Below are 15,135 nucleotides of genomic sequence, written 5' to 3'. Positions count from 1 at the left end.
CCTTCTCCCCCACCCTCATTCTCCCTCAATTCTCTCCCCCACCCTCCTTCTCCCTCCCTTCTCTCCCCCCACCCTCCTTCTCCCTCCCTTCTCTCCCCCACCCTCATTCTCCCTCAATTCTCTCCCCACCCTCCTTCTCCCTCCCTTTTTCCCCCACCCACCTTTTCCCTCACTTCTCTCCCCCACCCTCCTCCTCCCTCCCTTCTCTCCTCCACCCTCCCTTCTCCCACACTTCTCTCCCCTACCCTCATTCTCCCTCAATTCTCTCCCCCACCCTCCTTCTCCCTCCCTTTTCCCCCACCCACCTTCTCCCTCACTTCTCTCCCCCACCCTCCTCCTCCCTCCTTCTCTCCTCCACCCTCCCTTCTCCCACACTTCTCCCCCTACCCTCCTTCTATCTCACTTCTCTCCCCCCACCCTCCTTCTCCCTCCCTTCTCTCCTCCACCTTCCCTTCTCCCACACTTCTCTCCCCCACCCTCCTCCCTCCCTTCTCTCCTCCACCCTCCCTTCTCCCTCACTTCTCTCCTCCACCCTCACTTCTCCCTCACTTCTCTCCCCCACCCTCCTCCTCCCTCCCTTCTCTCCCCACCCTCCTCCTCCCTCCCTTCTCTCCCCCACCCTCCTCCTCCCTCCCTTCTCTCCCCCCATGTTGCTGGGTTCTATTGACAAGACCCAGACAACTGCCTCCAATCCCATTAACCAGATGAGCTGATGTCCAATGAGGCTGAAACATTAATGACAACACCAGCGTCTCTTTACAACCTCTCCTCCTCTCCCTATCATTCCCTCCTTTCTCTCTGCTCATCCGTCTGTCACTCTATCACTCACACTCACCTCAATGAGAAGTGTGTATGAATGTGGTTTTGTGCGTTTGTGAAGTTAGACTGTGGGTAGAAGCTGTACGACCATTATTACAGAAGGTAATGTCTGCAGGTATTCTGGATGGACATTGTATTCTGTCTTAATAATGGGCTCCATTACAATCCAGTCTTCTCATGATTTTTAATTCCCATCCCATTGTGATTCAGGGCTATTGTTTGATCATTAGAATACATTTTCCTAAAGCTATTTCCATCTAATCTCACAGGTCTCCTAAATCTTCCCACCACCCCACGCACCAACTCTATCTGGGATTAGATTTTGACACACACACACACACACATACTCTAGCTATGCCCCTTGCAAACAAGTCATCTGCAACAAATGAATTAACAGGTGTTTTTATTCAACCATGTAAACCAACTCAAACACACACACACAAAACCAAGCGAAGCTGCCACACCTACAACATACTGATCTGTACTGATTATAAGAGGTATAAAAGAACAAGGACACAGAGTCTTCTTCTTCCTTCCTCCCTCCCTCCCTCCTCCTCGCTCTCCCTCTCTCTTCTCAATTAATTTCACTTCAGAAGTGCTTTGTTGGCGAGACACTGGGGCTATTTGGATTTAACATGCAGCACACGTGTAAAAAATAAAAACAGAAAACAAAAAGCGTTTCACGTGGAGCAAAGTCTCGCAGTAGGAGACAGGGCCAATTGTCCTGAGGACAGAATGGTATGTTCATTCTGTGGGATCCCTCAACGCATTAAATACAACTTTACTTTACTGAGAAGAGAAAATAACATTTGAATACATGAATGAAATACATTTTCATTGTATATTTTTTACTTATTTTTTACTTCTACTCGTCTGAGTCACTCTTGGACTCTCTTCATTTGCTGTCCATCTCTCCTCTCTTCCCCCACCGATACTCTCGGTTTCTCTCCTCTTCTCTAACCTGCTTGTATCTCCTTTGCTTTACCCCCCCCCCCCTTTCTCTGTCCACCTTTTCTGTCTTCCCCCTTCTATATTTTTTGCTTCTGTCTTTTATCAGAGGATTCTACATTGAATCTCTGTAGGGGCACTCCTTTATTATACAAAAAATGCTTGTTAAAAACTAAAACTCATCGTTCCCCCCTTCTCTCTACCTCCTCCCTCTCTTGCCAGGGTTCTCCATAACTACATGCTGTGGCGGATTGTAGCAGCTCTCAGTGAACACCTGTCCACGGCGTTCCGAAGCACCATCCATGAGTTTTCCCGGGAGATTGATGGTACGGAGCGTCAGCTGGAGCTGGGGATGCTGTGTCTCACCCAGGCTAACAAACACTTTGGCATGGCCCTGGGAGCACTCTTCGTCAAGCAACACTTCTCCTCTCACAGTAGGGCCAAGGTAGGGCAGCTTCTATCTCTGTCCTTCTGTTTCTACATCTCTCCTTCACAGCAGGGCCAAGGTAGGACAGCTTCTATCTCTGTCCTTCTGTTTCTACATCTCTCCTTCACAGCAGGGCCAAGGTAGGACAGCTTCTATCTCTGTCCTTCTGTTTCTACATCTCTCCTTCACAGCAGGGCCAACGTAGGGCAGCTTCTATCTCTGTCCTTCTGTTTCTACATCTCTCCTTCACAGCAGGGCCAAGGTAGGACAGCTTCTATCTCTGTCCTTCTGTTTCTACATCTCTCCTTCACAGCAGGGCCAACGTAGGGCAGCTTCTATCTCTGTCCTTCTGTTTCTACATCTCTCCTTCACAGCAGGGCCAAGGTAGGACAGCTTCTATCTCTGTCCTTCTGTTTCTACATCTCTCCTTCACAGCAGGGCCAAGGTAGGACAGCTTCTATCTCTGTCCTTCTGTTTCTACATCTCTCCTCACAGCAGGGCCAAGGTAGGGCAGCTTCTATCTCTGTCCTTCTGTTTCTACATCTCTCCTTCACAGCAGGGCCAAGGTAGGGCAGCTTCTATCTCTGTCCTTCTGTTTCTACATCTCTCCTCACAGCAGGGCCAAGGTAGGGCAGCTTCTATCTCTGTCCTTCTGTTTCTACATCTCTCCTTCACAGCAGGGCCAAGGTAGGGCAGCTTCTATCTCTGTCCTTCTGTTTCTACATCTCTCATTCACAGCAGGGCCAAGGTAGGGCAGCTTCTATCTCTGTCCTTCTGTTTCTACATCTCTCCTCACAGCAGGGCCAAGGTAGGGCAGCTTCTATCTCTGTCCTTCTGTTTCTACATCTCTCCTTCACAGCAGGGCCAAGGTAGGGCAGCTTCTATCTCTGTCCTTCTGTTTCTACATCTCTCCTTCACAGCAGGGCCAAGGTAGGGCAGCTTCTATCTCTGTCCTTCTGTTTCTACATCTCTCCTTCACAGCATGGCCAAGGTAGGGCAGCTTCTATCTCTGTCCTTCTGTTTCTACATCTCTCCTTCACAGCAGGGCCAAGGTAGGGCAGCTTCTATCTCTGTCCTTCTGTTTCTACATCTCTCCTTCACAGCAGGGCCAAGGTAGGGCAGCTTATATCTCTGTCCTTCTGTTTCTACATCTCTCCTCACAGCATGGCCAAGGTAGGGCAGCTTCTATCTCTGTCCTTCTGTTTCTACATCTCTCCTTCACAGCAGGGCCAAGGTAGGGCAGCTTCTATCTCTGTCCTTCTGTTTCTACATCTCTCCTTCACAGCAGGGCCAAGGTAGGGCAGCTTCTATCTCTGTCCTTCTGTTTCTACATCTCTCCTCACAGCAGGGCCAAGGTAGGGCAGCTTCTATCTCTGTCTCTCTATTTCTTCATCTCTCCTCAAAGCAGGGCCAAGGTAGGGCAGCTTCTATCTCTGTCCTTCTGTTTCTACATCTCTCCACACAGCAGGGCCAAGGTAGGGCAGCTTCTATCTCTGTCCTTCTGTTTCTACATCTCTCCTCACAGCAGGGCCAACGTAGGGCAGCTTCTATCTCTGTCTCTCTATTTCTTCATCTCTCCTCAAAGCAGGGCCAAGGTAGGGCGGCTTCTATCTCTGTCCTTCTGTTTCTACATCTCTCCACACAGCAGGGCCAACGTAGGGCAGCTTCTATCTCTGTCCTTCTGTTTCTACATCTCTCCTTCACAGCAGGGCCAAGGTAGGACAGCTTCTATCTCTGTCTCTCTATTTCTTCATCTCTCCTCACAGCAGGGCCAAGGTAGGGCAGCTTCTATCTCTGTCCTTCTGTTTCTACATCTCTCCTTCACAGCAGGGCCAAGGTAGGGCAGCTTCTATCTCTGTCCTTCTGTTTCTACATCTCTCCTCACAGCAGGGCCAAAGTAGGGCAGCTTCTATCTCTGTCCTTCTGTTTCTACATCTCTCCTTCACAGCAGGGCCAAGGTAGGGCAGCTTCTATCTCTGTCCTTCTGTTTCTACATCTCTCCTTCACAGCAGGGCCAAGGTAGGGCAGCTTCTATCTCTGTCCTTCTGTTTCTACATCTCTCCTTCACAGCAGGGCCAAGGTAGGGTAGCTTCTATCTCTGTTCTTCTGTTTCTACATCTCTCCTTCACAGCAGGGCCAAGGTAGGGCAGCTTCTATCTCTGTCCTTCTGTTTCTACATCTCTCCTCACAGCAGGGCCAATGTAGGGCAGCTTCTATCTCTGTCCTTCTGTTTCTACATCTCTCCTCACAGCAGGGCCAACGTAGGGCAGCTTCTATCTCTGTCTCTCTATGTCTTCATCTCTCCTCACAGCATGGCCAAGGTAGGGCAGCTTCTGTCTCTGTCTCTCTATTTCTTCATCTCTCCTCAAAGCAGGGCCAAGGTAGGGCAGCTTCTGTCTCTGTCTCTCTATTTCTTCATCTCTCCTCACAGCAGGGCCAAGGTAGGGCAGCTTCTGTCTCTGTCTCTCTATTTCTTCATCTCTCCTCAAAGCAGGGCCAAGGTAGGGCAGCTTCTATCTCTGTCTCTCTATTTCTTCATCTCTCCTCACAGCAGGGCCAAGGTAGGGCAGCTTCTATCTCTGTCCTTCTGTTTCTACATCTCTCCTCACAGCAGGGCCAAGGTAGGGCAGCTTCTATCTCTGTCTCTCTATTTCTTCATCTCTCCTCAAAGCAGGGCCAAGGTAGGGCGGCTTCTATCTCTGTCCTTCTGTTTCTACATCTCTCCACACAGCAGGGCCCTGCAGCTTCTATCTCTGTCCTTCTGTTTCTACATCTCTCCACACAGCAGGGCCAAGGTAGGGCGGCTTCTATCTCTGTACTTCTGTCTCTGACTGTCTCTCTTTCTTTGTTACTTTCTGTAATTGTTTGGTGAAGTAGATTCTAAAATGTCTCTCTCTCTCTCCATCGTCACACCGTAACACTCTCTTTTCTAGTCTGCCTCTATATATTGTCTTCTTCATTCTAGGGGATGTGGTTTCCAATGGCATCTCTAACCCCTCTGACCCTTCTCTTTATTTAAGCTCTTCATCCTCTATTCCTCCTTCTGTCTCACCCCTCTCTCCCCCTCTGTTGTGTTCAATGCCAACCTAGCCTCAACCCCAGAACCTAGCCATAGGCACTTTATGTTGGAATTTCCTACATATGACAGCTAACCCATCCTTTTAGTTTCAGATCTATGAAAAGTGCCTAGGGGCAGGAGCAGGGGGGCGAAGGGTCTATTTGGCATTGGGCGTTGGGCGTACACAATATAGCTATCTCTCTGGCCCACTCCCAATGGAACCTTTTGACAACTGACCTCTAACCTCCAACCCATATTATCTTCCCACAGGTACAGGAGCTGGTAGAGGACATAAAGCACTCACTGGACCTCCGGCTGCAAGAGCTGGACTGGATGGATGAGGTGACCAAGGAGGCAGCCAGGGCCAAGGTCAGGATTCCACACTACCTTATATATAACCAAAAATATACTGTAGGCCTGCTGTATTACCATTTAGAATGAAAGCAGGGGTTATTTTATTCTGGATCAGTCTAATACTGGTTTAATAAATCCCTATCTGAGAATGTTGTCTAATACTGGTTTATTAAATCCCTATCTGAGAATGTTGTCTAATACTGGTTTATTAAATCCCTATCTGAGAATGTTGTCTAATACTGGTTTATTAAATCTCTATCTGAGAATGTTGTCTAATACTGGTTTATTAAATCCCTATCTGAGAATGTTGTCTAATACTGGTTTATTAAATCCCTATCTGAGAATGTTGTCTAATACTGGTTTATTAAATCCCTATCTGAGAATGTTGTCTAATACTGGTTTATTAAATCTCTATCTGAGAATGTTGTCTAATACTGGTTTATTAAATCCCTATCTGAGAATGTTGCCTAATACTGGTTTATTAAATCCCTATCTGAGAATGTTGTCTAATACTGGTTTATTAAACCCCTATCTGAGAATGTTGTCTAATACTGGTTTATTAAATCCCTATCTGAGAATGTTGTCTAATACTGGTTTATTAAATCCTATCTGAGAATGTTGTCTAATACTGGTTTATTAAATCCCTATCTGAGAATGTTGTCTAATACTGGTTTATTAAACCCCTATCTGAGAATGTTGTCTAATACTGGTTTATTAAATCCCTATCTGAGAATGTTGTCTAATACTGGTTTATTAAATCCCTATCTGAGAATGTTGTCTAATACTGGTTTATTAAATCCCTATCTGAGAATGTTGTCTAATACTGGTTTATTAAATCCCTATCTGAGAATGTTGTCTAATACTGGTTTATTAAATCCCTATCTGAGAATGTTGCCTAATACTGGTTTATTAAATCCCTATCTGAGAATGTTGTCTAATACTGGTTTATTAATTCTCTATCTGAGAATGTTGTCTAATACTGGTTTATTAAATCCCTATCTGAGAATGTTGTCTAATACTGGTTTATTAAATCTCTATCTGAGAATGTTGTCTAATACTGGTTTATTAAATCCCTATCTGAGAATGTTGTCTAATACTGGTTTATTAAATCCCTATCTGAGAATGTTGTCTAATCATTTCAGAATATAAGGTCTTGATCCTTTTAGAGCACGTGCTGAAACAAACCGGTCTCCAGTATAATCCCGTTATAACAGTCTGCTAATGTGTGTGTGGTCTATGAAGGATAAGGCAGCTAAATATTTGCAGTCTATTTTTCACTCCCCCTCTTCTCTTTCACTCTCTCTTTCTCTCCCCCTCTTTTTTCTCTGACCCTTTCCTCCCTTCCCTCTCTCAGCTGCAGCATATGATGGTGATGACAGGCTATCCAGACTTCCTCCTCAAACCAGAGCTCATAGACCAGGAGTACGGGGTGAGACAACTTTTACTTTTGTGAAATAGCACAGTTACAAATATATGGCAAATAGAAATCAAACTGGATGGACATAAGAAATAGAGGAAGGCCAAAACTAAAAACAAACCAAATATAACCATTGTAAAATAGATTGTGTCTGTAAAATGTGTATAGTATGTAAGTAGGAAGTAGAAGCCTAAGTGTTATTGTTTAATAGTTTACTCCAGTTGGGGGAGGGGTGGTAGGGTTTGGGGAATAATAAAGGAAGGCATATTCTACAAATATGTGTATATGTGTATATGTATATATGTGTATATGTGTATATGTGTATATGTGTATATGTGTATATGTGTATATGTGTATATGTGTATATGTGTATATGTATGCATGTTTATATATATATATGTATGTACTGTAGGTTTGTGTATGTATGTATATACAGTACTGTGCAAAAGTTTTAGGCAGGTGTGAAAAAATGCTGAGAAAGAATGCTTTAAAAAACAGAAATGTTAATAGTTTATATTTATCAATTAACAAAATGCAAAGTGACTGAACAGAAGAAAACCCTACATCAAATCAATATTTCGTGTGACCACCCTTTGCCTTCAAAACAACATCAATTCGTCTATATACACTTGCACACAATTTTTGAAGGAACTCGGCAGGTAGGTTGGCCCAAACATCTTGGAGAACTAACCACATTTCCTCTGTGGACTTAGGCAGCCTCAGGTGCTTCTCTCTCTTCATGTAATCCTAGACAGACTTGATGATGTTGAGATCAGGGCTCTGTGGGGGCCATACCATCACTTCCAGGACTACTTGTTCTTCTTTACGCTGAAGATAGTTCTTAATAACTTTCGCTGTATGTTTGGGGTCATTGTCATGCTGCAGAATAAATTAGGGGCCAATCAGATGCCTCCCTGATGGTATTGCATGATGGATAAGTATCTGCCTGTACTTCTCAGCATTGAGGAGACCATTCATTCTGACCAAATCCCCAACTCCATTTGCAGAAATGCAGCCCCAAACTTGCACGGAACCTCCACTATGCTTCACTGTTGCCTGCAGACACTCATTCGTGTATCCCTCTCCAGCCCTTTGGCGAACAAACTGCCTTCTGCTACAGCCGAATATTTCACAATTTGACTCATCAGTCCGATGCACCTGCTGCCATTTTCTGCACCCCAGTTCCTGTGTTTTCATGCATAGTTGAGTCACTTGGCCTTGTTTCCACGTCGGAGGTAAGGCTTTTTTGGCCGCAAGACTTCCATGATGGCCACTTCTGACCAGACTTCTCCGGACAGTAGATGGGTGTACCAGGGTCCCACTGTTTTCTGTCAATTCTGAGCTGATTGACACCGCTGGACATCTCCCTATTGCAAAGGGAAGTAAACACGATGTGTCTTTCATCTGCTGCAGTAAGTTTCCTTGGCCGACCACTGCTTCTACGGTCCTCAACGTTGCCTGTTTCTTTGTGCTTCTTCAAAAGAGCTTGGACAGCACACCTGGATACCCCTGTCTGCCTTGACATGCTGTGCTCAGTCTTGCCAAGGTGTATGACTTTTGACAGTAAACTGTCTTCAGCAACCTCACCTTGTTAGCTGAGTTTGGCTGTTCCTCACCCAGTTTTATAACCCCTACACAGCTGTTTCTGTTTCAGTTAATGATTGTTTCAACCTACATATTGAATTGATGATCATTAGCACCTGTTTGGTATAATTGTTTAATCATACACCTGACTATATGCCTACAAGTCCCTGACTTTGTGCAAGTGTACCTACAAGAATGTATGCTGTTTTGAATATGGATTTGATTTAGATGTTTCTTTTGTTCACTCACTTTGCATTTACTCAATTGATAAATATAATCTATTAACATGTCTATTATTGAAAGCATTCTTACTTTACAGCATGTTCACACCTGCCTAAAACTTTTGCACAGTACTGTATGTAAATATATATTTATCCCCAAAATATATGGGGGACTGGAAATGATGTAGACAATTACATTGATGGAAGTGACAATCTATCCGCAATATTAAAGCTGATCCACCCCCTAAAAAAACATAAAAAAATGTCAAACTTTTACTCCCTCACAGATGTACTCTCTCTCCCCCTATTGCTCTTATTGACTCTCTCTCCATCCCTGTTATTTGTTATCCAGTTTGATGTGGATGAAAATACCTATTTCAAAAACATCCTCAACAGCATCAAGTTCAACATCAAGATGTCTGTCAAGAAGATCCACAAGCAGGTGGACAAGACTGCGTGAGTGATGCTTTCAACTGCTCCAGATGTTCAGTGTCACAATAACACAACTAAACACAACTACACACAGATTCAAAATGATATGCACCTCTTGACACAAAACATGACATTTTATGACAAGAGTAATAGAAGTGATTGAAGATACCATAAGCTTGTCTTTTGTGTGACTGTTTAAAATGTGCTCCTAGGACAGAACTCAAAACTGATTTTGTGTCCAAACAAGCTGAAGCCCTCCACCCTGTACTGCCAAATCATGTCTTCCTCCTTTATCACAAATACACTCCTTTCATGATTCTTATCTCCCTCTGCAGAGAAAACATGTCCTCGTGCCTCCATCCGTGTCCCCATCTCTCCGCTGCCGTAGGGCCATTTGTCTTTCCCACCAGAACAGGGGCATCTCTGAATTTCAAAGTTATTCATTTGGGAAATTTCCACAAATCAATGTGTCTGGATTTAAAAAGATTATGATGAAGGGACTGTTTTCTTGTGCAGACAGGAACTCTCAATATTGGACAAAATATTGAATGATTTCACCTTAAAATATCTCAAGTTTTGAGATAAATTGCCTGTGACACTTGAGAAGGGTCTGTGTCTCTTGTTGTTTGAAGATGTTTAGTGAATGTAGGATTAATAAACCCCTGATTGACTGTTTCCCTCTCAGGTGGCTCCTTCCCCCTCAGGCCCTCAATGCCTACTATCTCCCAAACAAGAATCAAATGGGTGAGTCAGTGTGTGATCCCAATGCACAGCAATGCTCTCAGTATATTCAAGATAACACACTCCCTCTTCTTCTTTCTGGTCCATCCATGTGATGAGGCACCCACACGCCCTAACCCACGTATTCTGCATTACTTACTTACACCGGCCCCCCTCACTTTCCTCCGCCCCACACACACTTTGTCATCTCCCCTCACTTGTCCACCAATGTTGGCCTCTATTGGTGTCTGCGTCTGCCTCGTGGATCAAATTTACCTCACAGAAAAATCAATGGTGAGTTACAGAGCAGGCAGCAGAGGACAGAGAGAGCCAGACAAACACAGCCATCAGCCACAAGAGCTCATTTTTTACCCTACCTCTCTCCCTCCCTCCCTTTCTCTCCCTCTATCTACCCGACTCTTTATCTTCTGCTCTCATCTCTTTCTTTACTTGTAGTATTTCCCGCTGGAATCCTTCAGCCCACGCTGTACGACCCCGAGTTTCCACAGTGAGTACAACTGAACATTTCAAAGTAATTCAACTAATCAACTGCTAATCAAGACATTGATTGGTTGTTTCAAGTGCGTTAGTTAGTAGCCTACTACGCTGGAATAAAAGTCTGCACCCGCTGTACTGTAGTTGTCCAGGACAATCCCTATACACCATTACTTTCCCCTTACATTACCTTTCGTATTCTACCTCCAAACCATTCTCCTCTCCCTTAATGGTCACAACACAATCACAGCTATACTGCAACCCTGAACCCCCACAGCACGGTATTATTTATTCACGTACTTATTCCATTAGAAGTGATCACTACCACTCCACATAAACGACCGCTGCATCCACCCATGCATACTGATGAATGGAATATGATATTAGATGTGTGTGCGTGATCGTGGTACCTTTCCCTGGAGTTATTACTGCAGTAGCCCTAACCTGCCATGAAGACTGAGGCTAGTCCAGCGCTGCTATCAGGCCCCAGGTAATGAAGCCTCACTCAGCCAGTTAGTTTATTCAGGTTTGGAGGGCAACTCTCAGCAGGGTATCGACGTCCTGTCAGAAAGTCATTTTCAGACTTGGTCATGTGGATAGCCGCAGGCCTCTGGCAGTCCCTGCATCGCATCAGTCTCCATCTGCATGGTCTGCCAGACTACACCCACCCAGGTCAAGGAGAGGTGGCCAGAACTCTCCCTCTATTCAGTTATTAACAGAGTTAGGTATGATTTCAATGGGTCAGATTATGATTCATGTAACATTCTACTGTCCCCTTCAGGACAGGGGTTAGAACTGCAGGCTGATAAAACGTTTCAGTTTGTGTTATTATAAATACATTAAGCTGTTGTCCTCATATGCTAAGTGATTAGTAGCTCATCCCCTCTCTCCCTTATCCCTCTAGATCTCTGAACTATGGAGGAATAGGAGCCATCATCGGTCATGAGCTGACACATGGATATGATGACTGGGGTGAGAGAACGATTCTTTGTCTTACACGTGTCCTAGAAAAATGTTAAATCCAATGGGGCATGACCAGTAGTAGCCTAACAGTAGTAAAACTGTAATGTCAGTGTAATATCAGTTCTGAATAAGGGGTTCATGTCTTTTGTCCACATTGGTCATCCTAACTCAAGCCTCTTGCCCCCCATCTAAGTGGGTCGTCACTATCAGACCATGCTGCAAGGTATGGAAGTCCCGCCTCCCCTTAACCCAACCAATGAAATCAGTCAAATGACTTAAGAGAGTAAAAGGTTATAGCCAACAACTGTACCTTGCAGCATGGCTGAATAGTGACCACCATGCTAAATTATGTAATCTTTCTCTTAGGGGGCCAGTATGATCGCTATGGCAACCTGAAGCAGTGGTGGACGGAGGAGTCATACAAGAAGTTTCAGAAGAAAGCAGAGTGCATCGTCAAACTCTACGACAACTTCACGGTCTACAACCAGCGGGTGGGTGCATAGCATACCTTGTTACACTGCTTACTAGACACTCACACACACCTGTAATGGGAGTTGCAATGGTATCTTTCCCCTGTGTGTCTGTAGGTGAATGGCCGTCTGACTCTGGGGGAGAATATAGCAGATATGGGAGGCCTTAAGCTGTCTTACTTTGTGAGTGAAATCATCCAATAGGCTGTGCTAGCTGTCAATCAATATTGATTACCATCTGTCAGGGCTCTATTCAATCAGCATCACGGAAGATCAGCTTTGCAGCGTGATTTACATTTTAAAGAAATGTTCCTGCTCTAGCAAAGACTGCATTCACGGTAAACGCTGCATGTCGGCTAGGTCGGAAATAACCTTAACATTTATATATTACATTTATATAGCAGAATCCTCTTCAGTGTTACAGATTAAATAGAGCCCTCAATCACTATCTCTGTGGACTAATGACAAGCTACAATATGTTTGTAAGCCCAGGTCTCAAATCTCATATATCTCTCTCTCCATCCATCTCTCCAATCCTCTGTTACACTCTCTCCCACTCTCCAGGCATATCAGAAGTGGATCAGAGAACATGGTCCAGAAAGACCTCTCCCTGGACTCAAATACACACATGAACAACTACTCTTCATCGCCTTCGCACAGGTACACAAACAACTATGTACAGACTGTTGTTAGTCTTGGGAATCTTTTTATTTTTAGTTGGAGTAAAGATGATATTTTTTATGGTCTTTACTGCTGTCTCCTCTCTCCTATTAGAACTGGTGTATGAAGAGACGGTCTCAGTCCATATACCTGCAGCTACTGACTGACAAGCACGCACCAGAACATTACAGGTACATACACTTCCTCACTTTCCTGATGTGCATCAGCCTATCACAGGCCATACCTAATATGACTCCCCTCTCCGATTGGACCGTTCTCTCTCTATCCCCTCTACCTCTGCAGGGTGATTGGCAGCGTGTCCCAGTTTGATGAGTTTGCCCGAGTGTTCCACTGTCCAAAGGGTTCCCCCATGCACCCTGTCGACAAATGTTCTGTATGGTGACCCCTCAACACTGACCTCTGAACTTCACCACCCACCAACAACTAGAACTTACCTGTGACCTGAACTAAACTCTTCTAACCAACCTATCAGACATTATGTTCAGTTTCACTTTTACTTCCATCTCAATCCTGGGACTACCTTTTCCTATTATCACAGAATTTGCAAGCAAATAATGTCATCACCACCAGGCAAAACCATGATCACTTCACTGTCTACTCATGTAGACATCCAGTGCTTGACTTGGGCAGGAGCTCCCCAGAGCAGAGTACCGGCACCTCAAATTTTCTACTGCTTGAGCTCCTGATTCTCTTATAGAATATTAGCTCAAAGTATTGTGGAGCTCTTACACCAACATGAGTACCTGCACCTATTTGAGTACCTGTACCTATTTAAAAGTCAAGCACTCATTTAAGCATATCATTTAATTATATATTTGTAGTATACATCTATTTTTTACAACAGATGGGATTACCTTTTTGGTTTTGAGTTGTGTGATGTCAATTCATTATAATTATTTGAATCACTTTTGACAGTAGTCAAGTGTTATTAAATCCAATTTAATGCAACAGGTTCAGAGTTGGTGTTATCAAGAACTTTGTGTAGAAGGGATTGGGAATGGGGATTGTACTGCCTGAATGACAGTGGCCAGTATGGACTGTACTCACTGGGATCAGTGTGTTGCCAATGTTTTTGTGAGTCTTTTCTATGAGGTAAATAGTGGACACCGTGCTGCCATGCTGCCCTCAAGTGGCTGAACAAAGAAGTGGTCTCCACTGTGGAGTCCTTGTTCGTCTTGACTGTTGTTTCTTGTCTGGCCTTGGCCTTGTGGACATCATTGGAATGGTGTTACTGTGAGTATGTGTGTGTTTGTACGGTTTTGAAGGTCCCTTTTCTAATGAGAGTGGAATCCATAGTGACCTTTTGCTCAGGATTTGTAGCTAAGTGTGTGTCCAGCGGCCAAAGTGCCAAAGAATAGTGATGGAACATCATGGATTAGTCCGTCTAAACCCTTAACCCCTCTACTCCTACCTTAGTGTACATCATGGTGAACTATGCTTCTCGATGCACCGGATACTCCAAACTCCTCACAACCCCATGTCTCACTGTCACACCCTAGAGTATAGATTCTTTATCAAGAAGACTGTGTTTCTAAGATGGAAACATGGTCCTGTTGAACAACTTCATCTATCCTATTGGACAACTTCAACTGAGAGTCATTTCGATTTGACATTATGGACTCGGAGCCCTTCCTATTGGATTATGTTAACTCCGGCCTTCCTTGATACAGCACATACTCTCGCTGATGAACTCTGATGAATGCCCCTGGCCTGGTCTGCATAGCCAAGAAGCTTTCAAAGGAAGGATCAATATGACTGATATTCCACGGTCATAACAAATCATCTACATGCTGTACACACAAACTGTGACTCCAGTCAAGACAGAGAAAAAAAAGAAAACACATTTGTACAGTGATATAAAAAAGATATTATAATTTTGTATAAAGAATCTAAAATTAAGAACAATCTATGTATAAGTTATAATTGTACAGTTATTTTTCTGAAAACAGCATGTTCAAAACCAGCTTTACAGTTAAGACTGAGATAAAAAGATGACATCACACACAGTTCTCAGCATTCAGCTGCCATGTCATATATGTGGCTGCTGTCTCATATATGTGGCTGCTATCTCATATATGTGGCTGCTATCTCATATATGTGGCTGCTATCTCATATATGTGGCTGCTATCTCATATATGTGGCTGCTATCTCATATATGTGGCTGCTCGTGCTCGCTCATATTTCTTGGTGTTCAATGTTTTAAATAAATAAATGGGATCACTGTGAGGGGCTGGTTTCTCCATGTAACTTGGTCCAGTAGTTGTGTGTGTGTGTCTTGCACATCTTGTTGTGTGTGTAAGTGTGTTAGCGTATATGTCCCACCAGGTTTGTATCCACTTGCGATGCAAGCCAGCTTGCTCTTGGTCTCCCAGCATTGCATGGTGGATCTCCATCTCTCCCACTCTGGTGGTTCTGGAGGCCTGCTATCACACAGAGTCTGGAACATGACAAGAATAAAATAGAGAACTTATGTGTCTACGTCCGGAACCGCTCTCATCCTGTTCAGATACACATCCCCATAGCTGCTGGGTAACTGTCTGTAAGAC

At 44.2% G+C, this 15,135-nt stretch overlaps 1 protein-coding gene across 1 annotated transcript in view; it reads left to right on the top strand.

The window, feature by feature from the left end:
- The window catches only part of LOC115141307 (endothelin-converting enzyme-like 1), a 42,859-nt gene extending 28,060 nt beyond the window's left edge, over nucleotides 1–14,799 (top strand). Inside the window, exons 6-17 of the mRNA XM_065027147.1 lie at nucleotides 1,990–2,212; nucleotides 5,523–5,621; nucleotides 6,961–7,035; nucleotides 9,181–9,284; nucleotides 9,946–10,004; nucleotides 10,437–10,488; nucleotides 11,380–11,447; nucleotides 11,805–11,929; nucleotides 12,026–12,091; nucleotides 12,473–12,568; nucleotides 12,683–12,759; nucleotides 12,872–14,799. Coding sequence (XP_064883219.1) covers nucleotides 1,990–2,212; nucleotides 5,523–5,621; nucleotides 6,961–7,035; nucleotides 9,181–9,284; nucleotides 9,946–10,004; nucleotides 10,437–10,488; nucleotides 11,380–11,447; nucleotides 11,805–11,929; nucleotides 12,026–12,091; nucleotides 12,473–12,568; nucleotides 12,683–12,759; nucleotides 12,872–12,971 — 1,144 coding nt within the window. The 3' untranslated portion in view covers nucleotides 12,972–14,799. The remainder of the gene's footprint in view (nucleotides 1–1,989; nucleotides 2,213–5,522; nucleotides 5,622–6,960; nucleotides 7,036–9,180; nucleotides 9,285–9,945; nucleotides 10,005–10,436; nucleotides 10,489–11,379; nucleotides 11,448–11,804; nucleotides 11,930–12,025; nucleotides 12,092–12,472; nucleotides 12,569–12,682; nucleotides 12,760–12,871) is intronic.
- The last annotated feature ends 336 nt before the right edge of the window (nucleotides 14,800–15,135 follow it).

This window comes from Oncorhynchus nerka, linkage group LG14, assembly GCF_034236695.1.
Source record: "Oncorhynchus nerka isolate Pitt River linkage group LG14, Oner_Uvic_2.0, whole genome shotgun sequence".
Lineage (NCBI taxonomy): Eukaryota > Metazoa > Chordata > Actinopteri > Salmoniformes > Salmonidae > Oncorhynchus > Oncorhynchus nerka.
The sequence above is the reverse complement of the archived record's forward strand: the minus strand, read 5'-3'. Positions and strand labels throughout refer to the sequence as shown.